The 12250-nt window shown below is 50.6% G+C and overlaps 1 protein-coding gene across 1 annotated transcript; it reads right to left on the reverse strand.

The window, feature by feature from the left end:
• Window positions 1-358: 358 nt before the first annotated feature.
• Window positions 359-12158, reverse strand: N7539_000009 (histone acetyltransferase TRA1; the record flags this gene model as incomplete). Its single annotated transcript, XM_056929613.1, has 4 exons — window positions 359-1042; window positions 1095-11792; window positions 11878-12035; window positions 12107-12158. 4 exons carry the CDS (start codon window positions 12156-12158, stop codon window positions 359-361), a joined length of 11592 nt encoding a protein of 3863 aa, XP_056793906.1.
• Window positions 12159-12250: the final 92 nt, after the last annotated feature.

A 12250-nucleotide genomic window follows, 5' to 3' on the forward strand; every position in this document is an offset into this window, starting at 1 on the left:
TCTGAATTTTACCATTCAATTATCTACAGAGCTATCTAGTGCAGCAGTAAGGAAGTGTAAATTATCGTGTTTTGGCACTATGGGTACATAGCAAAGTAAGGGGAGGTATTACTGCTCCAAAGCAAAGAAAAGGTATCATAGCAGACCAGGAAGGATGAAGCAAAGGACGATCAAGACGTCCTCAAAAACCAAAGCGCCACGCTGAAAGAACACACTCACAAAATGCCAAGCCTCCCAATGACCTTCTGCTGGCCGTACGAACGAGCCATTGCCAGGCTTAAAGTTTTACAAAACTGAGGGAGTGGCCACCCACACGCACCCACACAACACTCAAATAAAGAAACACACAAGCCACAGCCTACAGATAAGGCATCCACAATGCGTCGCACGAGGCCAGGTGTTGTGGGTTGACAGCTCGGGAGATCAAATCAATCGTGGTCTGGTTCGCAGGAAGATTACCTTCCGGTGGACTGAGGAGACTGACAGCGCGGTTGACAATGATCTCGCTGTTGTTGTACACCAGTTCGCGCAGCTGAGGCACCGCCAGATTCCCACGATGCTGAGCTGTGGACCAAAACACCATTTCATCACGGACGAAGACACTAAGTTGCTGCTCAAGCTCATGTCGGGTCTCGGTCAGACATCGAGCAATCGCCATAATTGCACAAGCGAAAAGTCCCTCTGTTGCAATAGGACCAAGCAACATCTGGATATTCGGTGTGAAACGGAAAGGCACCTGCTCGGGATTATAGAATATAGCCTTGGCAGGGTTGATAGTGGGAATCAGCTCAGCTCCCCAAATATCACCGGTCGAGCGCGACACAAGAATTTTGTTCGGATACCGGTTGCCAATATGCATGACGTATGTCATGAAGGCGACAGCAGCATACTGGTAGGCAAATTGACGTCGGAACAACCAGAAATCGGCGAAGTTGGGATACGTGTTCTGGAAATAATCCAAAACAATGGTGCTGGGAACCCATTTCTCTTGAATCGCAGTCAAGATCTCTGTTCGAAGGATCTGCTGCTGATCCGCGGTTCGCTTTGAAAATGTTAGCATCACGGAAGAGAGGCAAGGACAATGGTAGTCTCACATTCTGCTTTGTCTCCGCCAAGGAACGCATACGATCCATGGTGAACAACACTGGCTCATCCTTGTTCATTCCCACTCGCCGGCAATAGTCTTCGAAGATTCCTTGAAGGGAAATGTACGATGAATCGTCCCGCACAAGACGAATGTGTGGTGCTAATGGTACCATCAAGGGGAGGTGGAAATAGAGGTTGCGGCGGCGACTCTCCTTACGCTTAGCAAGCAATCCATTGAAGATGCGGAAGAGCTGGAGAATACGCTCCTCACGTCGGCAGTGGCGTGCTGCAGGATGTTGAACTGCAAAGGCTTGAACACTGCCATCACGACCTCTTATCTTCAAACGGCGGTGGCAGACACCAATACCGCGCACAAGATCCACGTCGGGTAAGAAGTGGTCAATACGGACGAAATCTTGGTTCTTGTCCTTGTGCAGGAGATACTGTCCAGGCACTTCGACTTCATCGAACTTGAGGAAGCGGAACTCGCTCAAGTGGGGAGAATAACTTTCAAGGAAGCCCGACTGCGGTCGCCGGTCAAGCTTCTCCTCAAACTTATCACGCCAAGAACGCAGCTTCTGGATATACTCGTACATTGTTGGCTTCTTGACAACGAAATCAGCCTCGAAAGACTTGCGGATGTGCGCTGGAAGTATCGTCTCCGCGAAACGGGTAATATTGGCTTCGGTCGCCGGAGGAAGCTTGAAGTCTTGCGCGTATGAGCCTGGCATGCGGCCAACGTATGCCAGACCATCATTCAGGAGTGCGACAATCAGACGGTAGGCGTCCTCGTCTGGTGGACATTTGAAATTCTTGTGAATCTGATCGACCATCGTCTCCATCGAAAGAGCAAGCAAAGGGAATGCGGTTTTCAAGCCAGACATGATCTCATCCGAATATTCCCAAGGCTTTCGAAGGGGCTCTTTCTCTGGCGTTTCCGTGGAAGCAGGAGTCTGGCCATGCTGAGCACCTCCAGGTTGACCAGGTACTTGCAGATGGCCTTGGGCTTGTTGCGCCTGTGCTTGTTGCTGACCAGGGGTAGAAACTGGCACTTGACCAGGTATTTGACGGGGCGAAGCCTGTACCTGGGAGTTGGCAGGCGGCACCGGTGACTGAGCTTGTGTCGATAGCGCTGGAGATTTAGCGTTCGGTAGATTGGCTGATTGTCCAGCCGGGGAGGCTGCAGAGAGCTGTGTGTTTGAACCCGGCGTCTCGACTGCTACAGGTGGCTTGATTCCTGGGGAAAGTGCCTGTTGTTGTTGAGCTTGCTGACGAGCTTTGTTAATCTTCTCCTGCTTCTGGTCATGTTGCTTCTTGATAGTGAGCATGTCCTCCCGGTTAGTGCGCAGCAAGAAAAAGAGCGCTTGGGGGAATTGCTTGGCAATCATCACCAGAACAGCTTTACAGAGACGAGCCTCGCGATGAGATAGACTGGTAAGAAGCTGGGGAATGAAGGTGATCCAATACCAAATTGGAGCATCACCCTTGAAATTTTCGAAAGCGTTGGCGATTTGACCTTCGTCATTGTCAAGACTCAGAAGCCAAAGAATGCGACTGAGCAGTTTGCGGGATTTGGCACTCTTGTGCAGGCCAGCAGCTTCTAGGTAACAGCTCACGGCATTGCTCGCCAATTCATAATCCGATGGGTCAGACTTGAACCGTTGATCGCTGTATTGTCCCCATTCAGTCCACGCCTTTGCGAGTCGAAGGTCGTAATAGAGTGCAACACCAAAAGCCTCGTTTGCTTCGTTCACATGATCGAGCTTGGCCAGGAACATGCCCTTCAAGGTATAGAACTCGGCTTTTTGTTGTGGACCAAAGTAATTGAGATTGGTGTTGTTGATCACGTCCAGACCACTGTTAAGCTCCTTTGGATTCTGGTAATGGCATTTGGCCTGCTCTCGAAGCTTGAGGAACGCTTCTTGAATTTCGATATTGGGAAGCGTGTAAATGCGACTCAGCTGGTTGATGCAGACTTCTGGCATCTGGTGTTTTCGTGCAACATGAGCAAAGCGATTGATGATCCAGGCGGTCTCATGGTATCCCCGATAGGCAAAAGAGTTGCTAGCCACGGTGCTAGTCTGGGGCGGAAGTAAACTTAGGTAAGTCTGGTTAATGAGCTGGAAGATGTGCTGTCTCCATGTGACCAGATCCTGCCATGCATTGATGTCGTCCCACAAATTGGGCAGACGATCCCGCCATGTTCCCAAAAGAAGCTTTAGCTCGGCTGACTTTGTGTCCAAGTTCCTCTCGTTCGTTTGCGATAGACTGGCACAAATGTGGCTTGCGTCGTGCAGTTCCACGAGCAATTGGAAGTGCTGCAGAATAGGAATATGAGCATTCGTTATGCGCTTTGGCAACTGCAGCCACTTGCGAATTGAGAGTTGAATAGACTCGTCGCAGACGCTGTTGAAATCCTGTATGTTCTCCTTCTTCACATGATACTGTAGCAGCGCCATGAAAGCCTGGAAGAAGGTGCGACGAGGAGTAGGGGCGTCAGAAACGGACTTGATCAGGGATTCGAGCTGCTCCCGAGTACCCTCACTCTGCCAATTTTCAATGTTTCTCCAAGCAGATTCCAACAATAGGTCATTCAAATTCTCATGTTTGGCGAAGTCACTCAAAATCTCCCATTGTTGGAGCTTTTCCGCACAAATGAGCCAGTGGTCTTCCCAGACAAAGTATTCGCCCTGTGAGTATGGCATTGCACCAGAGCGGGCTTTGATCTGTGCATTTTCATACAGCTGCTGTGCCTTGTCCCACATACCTTGCTGCTCATATGACAAAGCTGCGTTGGTCTCGACAAACTTGCAACGACGGCGCCACGTTCCATAGAAGAAGTCATCCTCCTGAAGACCCGCGTACACTTCGACCAAAGCGTCCAAATTGCTTTCACGAACGGTAGGGGTGTCGATGATTGGCTTGACGGCACTCTCCTCCAGGTAGGTGGCAGCCGTGTACCACCCGTCGTAAGTCCGGGCTAGGTATTTCATCACATGAGGTGGGAATTTAAAGCGCGGGCTGGCACGCACGATGCCTTCAAGAAGAGCCTGCACCACATTTGGTCGCTTGTCCAACTGTCGCAAGTGATAGTCACGAGTGAGCAGCGTGACCATGCCTTTCTCAAGTTCAATGCGATCATCCCTAGTCAGAGTAGACCAGAAAATCGGGAAAAGGGTGGTCCACAGCTTGTAGGACACTTGAGAGTCGGCATGTTGTAGTTGAAAAAGTGGTTCGATCAAGTCCCGTACTCTGAGATCCCCAACCTCTGACATGAAGCTTCTGCGTTCCGTGATGAAATTTTCGAGACGGGATTCAACAACGACGTCGGCCTTCCTGGGGTCTTTCTCACCCCCGGCGAAAAGGAAGGAGATCGGATACACCGTAAAATCATCTTGGTGGAGCCGAGCCGAGGCGTTCAAGTCGACACAGCCGAGGAGCAGGTGAGAGGCCTGAGCCAACCAGAAGGAATCGCCAAGGGTATCCCAATTCTGGCAGGTGAGGACATAATTCAAGCGGGAGCTTGCGAGACGAGTCAAACTTTTATCGAAAATGCCCATGAATCGGTTCCGCATTTCAACGTCCTGAGCTCGAGTACCAATTAAGAATGCATGCTCGAGTCTCACCGTGAGCTCAGTCCGTGTGATCTTGGAATCCTCGTATATACGAATCACGAGATCAAGGAATTTCTTCAGCATCGTTTGGTCAGAGCGCGACTCAAACAGTAGCATTTTGTGCAATACTGCCGTTTTCTCCTTCAACGTTGGCCACGACTCGGTCGAGTGGAAGATCCATTCTTCGGCCATTTCCAGGATTTTGGTGCACAATTTAATGTTTTGCGAGCGATCGAGAATTGAAGCCAACACACTCAGGAAAGGTCTTCGCTGGTCACCAAGATAAGACATCCGAACCGCAATCAACTCAATCGTCTTGAATATCAGGTCAACGCCGAGTTCGAATTCTTGCTGATCAATAGCACCCTCGAAGGGCTTTGCGCTGGGAGAGGACTGCGCCGCACTAGTCTGAGTGGAAGCTGCATTGTGATCCTTAGCGAGTTTCTGGGAGAACGCTTTCATCACGGCAGGTATGTGTGAATCAACTTCAGCGGGCTTCAATTTTGAGAGCGTCCAGAGGGTGTTCAATGCAGCTGTGTAGTTGCTGGCTGATAAGGTCTCGGCGGCGATTGTGGACAGAAAGGTGGCGAATTCTGACGGCGTGCTTTCAGTTTCCATGGCGTCCTCGTCCTCTGGTTGATCATCTGGAATAGCTTCAAGGACCCGACGAACGGGAGGCGGCAATTTGGGCACGATCTCCATGTCGTCCTCAAGACCATGAAGACAATCCTGGATCTCTGGATTATCACATTTGAGGGGCTTTTCCAGCAGTTTTTGAATTGAAGGCAGACGCGCGGTGATCCACTCATCTGGCTTAGCTGCGATGAGGACACGCATGACCTGGAGAGCATTCACCATCGCCGTCACTTGCTGTTCCTCGGGCTTATCGGACTTCTCTCCCGCAAGAATAGGCTCTGTCACTTTTTGATAGAAATCAATGTCCAGATCTGCCCAGTAGTCTTTGGAGAGCAGATTTCGAAGCAGGGCGACAGCCTTATTGATCATCTCTCCAGTGGCAACAGCAGCTTGAAGAGGCTGCTTGTTCGTAGGCAATTGACGGATTCGTGAAGCCGGTACTGCAAAGCGCTCGGGAATAGTGGTGATGAAAGTGATCAAGTATTTAATCAGAGCAGCACGAAGTTCGAGAGGGATTGAATACTCCCCGCGGATGGGCGGCGGTCCGAGAGAAGGCGATGCGGACGCTGGCTCCAGTTCTCTGAACTTGCGCTTCTTGGTCTCGGGCGAATCCACAGCTGTGATTGTTGCTGATGACATTGGCCCAGCCGTGCCCATGAGTCTTTGCTCCCAGTGCCATATGACGCCAATGAGGTTAAGAGCCAGTTTTTTGCTGTCATTGGAGGTGCTCGGTGGTCCGGCAATCTTGAGCAGAGAGGGCACAATCAAGGGCACGTAATGCTCACGCGCCTCATAGAAAAGATCAGGCTGCCGTACAACAAACTGAAAGATGCACATGACCTGCTGCAAGTTTGCGGTCTCCTCGGCAAGGATTCGTCGGGGCCATTTTGCCCATATCGGATGATTCGGGTCAGGACCTTGATTCCCAACACATCTAGCCGGAAGAACGGGACCCAAAACATCTAGAGCCTGAGTGACGAGAGCTCGACCTTCATTCTGATGGGCTCTTAGTAGAGCGACAAACACTTGAATGACGATCTTGAAAGGCGTCTCGTAATGGGCGATGAAATAACTGATGAGCACGTACGCACCATACTTGTTGATCACATCCTCGACACGGATGCAATTCCACGCACATTTTATTATGTCTTTGCGAGAGTCTTGCACCGTCTGGTGATGATATTTGATCAACAGTGCCGACAATTGCAACAACTCCATACGAGAATGGTCTGACCCTGGCTGACGGTACTCTTCGTCCAGATCAATCGGCTGGGGGTTCCACAGACGCCTGTGAATGGTCTCGTTCATGCTCTTATCCATCAATTTTGGAGCATTCGGAGGACTATTCCATGAAGTTTGGACATCCATAGCGAAGATTGGATTGACGAGATTTCGGAAAGCGTAAGTCTTGGCCTTGTGAGAACAACTGCGCTGGCAATACAACTCGAGACAGCGCATGATGACGGACCGTCTGTAATCAATGGACTCATTGATGATGATGTGATTGAACACAAACTTTGGTAGGGCGAGTGTCCGCTTCAATTCGTCAGCGCACAACCCATCGATGATACTGAACAGATAGTCCAAATCATTCGGGGCCTCGGCGAGGTAGTTGGTGAAAATATCCATCAATTGATCCTCTGCTTGCTCCACCCGAAGTGAATCACCGGGTCCGAGCTTGTCGGTTCGCAGTTTTTTCTCCAGCTCACGACCCCAAGCCAGAAGCTTGTTCCTCAGCTCGGCGTGGGAGACTAGCCAGGTCTTATTTGAGCTGCTACTGCAAATCGAATGGACGATGTAGATTCCGTTAATTGCGGCTGTGTTTCGCTTCTGATCCGCGGTCTCCGTACCAAAGGCCTTTGACGTGAAATCGTCGGTATCCGCGACGATGGCATTGCGAAGGGCATCGCTTTCCGGATCTGCCAAAATCTGCCCAAAGAAGCGACCGTAGCCTTCTTCACTGAGACGGGCGATGAAGAAAGCTAAGCTCTCTTTCGGATAGCGATTGAGATACTTCACCAGGGGCTTGCGGAATGGGCTGTGAGACGTTCTCCGCAATTTCTTCTCGAGAACAAGCACTCTATCGATGAGATTCTCCATGAACGCTGTGGCCGTGGTCGGAAGAAGGTGAAAAATGTTGAAAATGGCTGCCACAATTTTCATGGCAGGGTGCTGCTCAACGAGGGTGAACGACACCTTTTGCAGTGTCAAGTCATCAGCAATGACCTTCATGTGATCGAGAAGTCGAGCTCCGATCTCCACCTTGAAGTAATTGGTCAAAAGCGTAAGAAGACGAGCTAGCCCATCCAGGCCAGCGACGCTGAGACGCTTCGGATCCTGAAGGTTCATGAGTATGGGCCGCAAACCGTTTTGGAGCAGGTCCTTGGGGAGCTTGTTGGTTTGTGTCAGCACATCTTTCAATCCTGCATTTGCAGCATCGATGACCTCAGGAGAGCGGGAATAGAGAGACTTGAAGAAATTCGAAATGATCCGAGAACGACCCGTATTCTGGGGCGTATTCGCGAATTCCTGGAAGCTCATTGCTGTGGACAACAAACGCAAGCACGCCACACGCAGGTTCACGATCATTTCGGCCCCCTTGATCTCGTTAGGCTTGCTCGCCAGCTGGTCGTCATCGGCATCAGCGAGTGCGAGGCATTCAAGTACCAGTCGGTTGAGAGGCTCATCAAATGTCACAATATCATTTTGAAGTCCTAGACAATAGGTGATCGCGTCAATGAATCCGATCTGGATGGCGCAGGGTAAGGCACGAAGAGGTTTGTTAAAAATGGGCTGGAGAAGACGATCTCTGACAGGGTGAATGAGTTCATGGACCTCGCAGCCGAGCTCAGTCTTCAACGTAGCAAAGGCCATCTTTGACGTTTCGCGTACGTGCTTGTTCATGTGTCCAAGCTCGTAGACAAAGAGCCCGCAAAGCGAGAATAGTCGACTTTTCTCATTCTTGATATCATCTTTGGGGATCAGTTTGCCGCAGCGCTGCAGGATCAACTTCATTGTCTCCTGGGACAGAATCCAAGTGGAGGCGGGAAGGTCTGCGGGTGTGTCCTTGATTACGTATAGGAGCGCCCGTGCAAATTCATTGAGTCGCTCGTACAACCACGAATCTCCGAGATCGAGTTTTGTGGCCAAAAGCTTGATGCCCAAGCTTCCTCCAGCTTTGGAAAACCATTCTTCACTGTGGCAGCTGTGGCAAAATACACGACCCAAATGCTGGAAGAATGGGAGCTTGGATGCCTTTTCAGGACCACCAAACATGATCTCGGCGGCCTCTTTGACATGACGCATGGCCTGCTCTGCCGCATCGCGAACTTGAGCGCTGTCCGAGGACAGAGACTCCACAATTGCTTCAGCGAGGACTCGGGAGTCAAGATAAACCGGGCCATCGCCACTTGCAACGTCGAATGGCTTCCGATTGTGGCGGGCTTGGGCAAGGGCGCGGCCGACCTCAACGACTGCGAGATGCTTGCAGACATCGGTTACGAAGGATGAAGCCGTGGCCTCGAGCTCAGAAATTGTAGTGGCAAAAATGCATGCCTTTAATAGCTTCTTCACAAGGACCTCCTGGGCGACTTTCTTTGGAATCGACGCGGACCTCTCAGACTTCTCCAAGATATCAACCATGGCGCCGGCTTTGCCTTCGAACAAGTCGTTGGCGTGCAGACGAACCAATGCAGCGAGATCATCAGGAAGGCTTTCAGACCCAATGAGAAGCTTGAGGTGAGAGCTAAGCATGCGATAGGCCTGCTGCTTATAGTAGATGTCTGATGTCTTAGTCGATGAAGTCTTTGGCACCTCCATCAGTTTGCCAATAGCTAAGTCAATACCGACTTCTGCGGGGAAAGGTCGCTTCTCGCTTGGACCGATCAATCGGATGTCAAAACTGATATTGTCATCTGAGAATTGTTGGAATGACAACTCTGGTGGATGGTTCAGGAACTTGCGATTGCGACCACCCAATTTGCCCAGGATACGCATGGTCGTATGGGCATGGAAGTGATTGTATGGGTGAGGCCGAAGATGATCCCAAAGTGCTGTCATCAGTTCATCCATGATCGGGGCCATGATCGGATCAAGATAGTCCGCAGTCAAGTTGTCGACGCAGAGCTCAAGTGTGCGAAGTCCTTGGCCAACCAAGTCTGAATCAGCACGCAATGCGACCACAATCGGGCGCATCAGGTAGCTCAAGTGGGGAAGAAGGTGACTCAGGCGCGCAGGCACTGTCAAAGTCAATTCGACGTACAAATCCCGTTCCTGAGGTTTTCGCGCGGCCAGTAGCAGATTGTTGAAGGTCTCCAGTAGCATCTCCAGCAGCGGAAGAATCTCTTTGTAAAGGAGCTCGAATCGGCCGCCCCCAATACTGCGAAAGAGGGAGCGCAGGAGAAGGAAGTAGTTCATAGGCTCCTCGGCAGTAACAGACAGCTCGATGCACTTAGTAACGATCTTTGTCACATGTGGGTGAAGGACCTGTTCATTCTGCACGGAAAACAATGTGACAGCCATGAATGACAACTTGAACATTCTGAGCAGAATCTTGGCTTTATTCATGTCGGAGGTTCCCACTTCATGAATTCGCTCCATGAGGTATTGCAACACCATGCCTGAGAATGCAGGGGAAGTCGCTTCGCTGGCAAGGAAGAATTGCGGGAGGTGAAGAAGAGCGCCGTGCTCAAACATCAGTTCATGGAGATAGGGTATCTCTGAGTGGAAAACTTCATGGAATGTTGCAGTATCAATACAGTGAAACACTGTTCCAAAGCTTTCCAGGAGCTCCTTCTCTTCCCTTGACATTGGGGCAGTGTATTGACTTGCCAGATAATCGAAAGGGGAAGAGTAGTTCACCTCTGGAGGAGACTGATCCACGCCATAGTAACGAAACACCCGTGCACCTTCATGGAACAGCTTCTTGATGACTCGAACCTCTTCAGAATTATATCCGTATGACACCTCAGACCAGTTGACTGGTTCATTACTTGGGTCGATTTGCACATCATCCGGATTGCAGTTCTTCAGCTGGTGGAAAATGTTTTTCAAGCCATTGATCAAGTTGCGGAAAAGGAAGATGTTATCCGCCACCGGATCACCTCCGCGGTCACGCGAGCTTGTGGTCTTGATAGGCGGCGCGAAGAAGATGTCGATCTCATCCCAATCGGGTGGGTGATCTTTGTCCGCAAGATAATGCTCATTTACCTGCTCTGACTCCTTTCGTTCCTTGTTGGCTTTAGATACCTTCACTGCATTGTTGAACTGGTAATTCATAGATGCAAACTTGTCACCTATGGCATTCAGAATCATGATCAGGAAGTAGCGCGCTTCTCGCTTGTCCTCGAGCTTTGAAATCTTCTCCGCCATGTTCAAGAGAAGCTTGGCGCTCATTGTTTGAAAGCTTGTGCCCGGGAAATCATCATGTAAGTTTCTGGTGTACACTTCAACAGTGCGTCGGATTTGATCCCGGCTTAGGTGTTCCCGTACATGATGAATGAGATCGGCAAGCATGCTGTAGGCGAGAGGGCGCATAGTCTCGTGAACAGTGAGTCCGTCACCGATGAGGGTACGCTCATCGAGGAGCTCGTCGATCTTCTTGAGGAAAATTGTCCGATAGTTGAAGTTGATAATGTGGCGGATGGCTACAAGCAACTCCTTACGCGCACCTGACTTTTCTCGGGGACAGTCCTGGAGAAGCCGTACAACAATTTCGGGTAAGTTTGGGAGGAAGTCTTTGAGTTGCTGGGCATGAAGACGAAGCAGGTACGCGAAAAAGCTCATGGTCTTCACCTGGGCGGTAATAAAATCGCCGAACGCCGCACGATTCTTGATATCCTTTGAGACACCTGTGAAAATTGTGCCCTGGCTATGAGCCTCCTCGTGTGCGCTCTTTTGTGGTTTGGCCTGAGCCAGCAGGATATTTTTGATCAGTGGTACAAAAGCCGCGACGTTCTCAGGACCAGAGGCGCGGTGCGTCTGGAAGATCGAGACCACAATGATAGGCAGCTCCGCCAGCACTTTGAACGATTGCATGCCTTTTACATATGTAGTGACTTGTGTTGCTTGTTGATCTGAGGCCATGTCCGAGACAGACGTTGCCGGTGAGCTTGGGCGGGGTGATTGGAAGTTCTGCCCTGCTGCGTTCGGGGTGGAGGGCATGCCAGACGGGGTTGCTTGAGTTGGAGTGTCGAAAGTATCATGAACAACCTTCTCCACACCCTGGAAAATTTCCTGGATCAGTGCAAGGAATGGTTGTACTCTCGTCGACGTGGCCTTGGCCTGGTTCCGCTCAAGGTCCATGATAGTCTTCATACAAAGGACAGCATTGTCTTCGTTCTCCACACGAGCAAGTTTCATCAGCAGGTCAACCATTTCCATAACGTATGGCTCGACATCAGGCGACGCCGTCGGAAGTCGATGAAGTGTTTCAAGAACGCCATTGCGTAATTTTTGCTAAGATGCGCATTCGTTATTAGAGGCTCTCACGACGTAGCGCGAAAGCCAATTTAGCTCACGTCTAGCTCTATTTGGAACATACCTGCTCACTGAAGGCGCTTGAAAAGACAGGATCCCCGTTCAAGATCGACTTGAAGATGGGCCATATCTTGGACAAGAACAGAGGATAGACTGCGCCCTGACAAGCGGTTTCACAACCGTCCCGTATCTCCGTTGCGGAGGCCGCTCTGAGTCTGACTTCTGTAGATATAGGCAGCTAATTAGCAATGCCCTTGCCCTATACAGGGCCAGTACCATTTTGTGGGACTAACCAAGCCTCTCATCACCCAGCTTATGGATGGCATTCTCAAGCCGGATGTCCATAGCTGCTTCAACGGGCCCACAGAAGGCCAGTCACTCGAATTGGACTGCGGTCAAAGCCAGGCCCACTGGCCGGCAGGTACACTTTGTCCCTC

This window comes from Penicillium diatomitis (assembly GCF_028827545.1).
Source record: "Penicillium diatomitis strain IBT 30728 chromosome Unknown utg000001l_segment0_segment0, whole genome shotgun sequence".
NCBI classification, from domain to species: domain Eukaryota; kingdom Fungi; phylum Ascomycota; class Eurotiomycetes; order Eurotiales; family Aspergillaceae; genus Penicillium; species Penicillium diatomitis.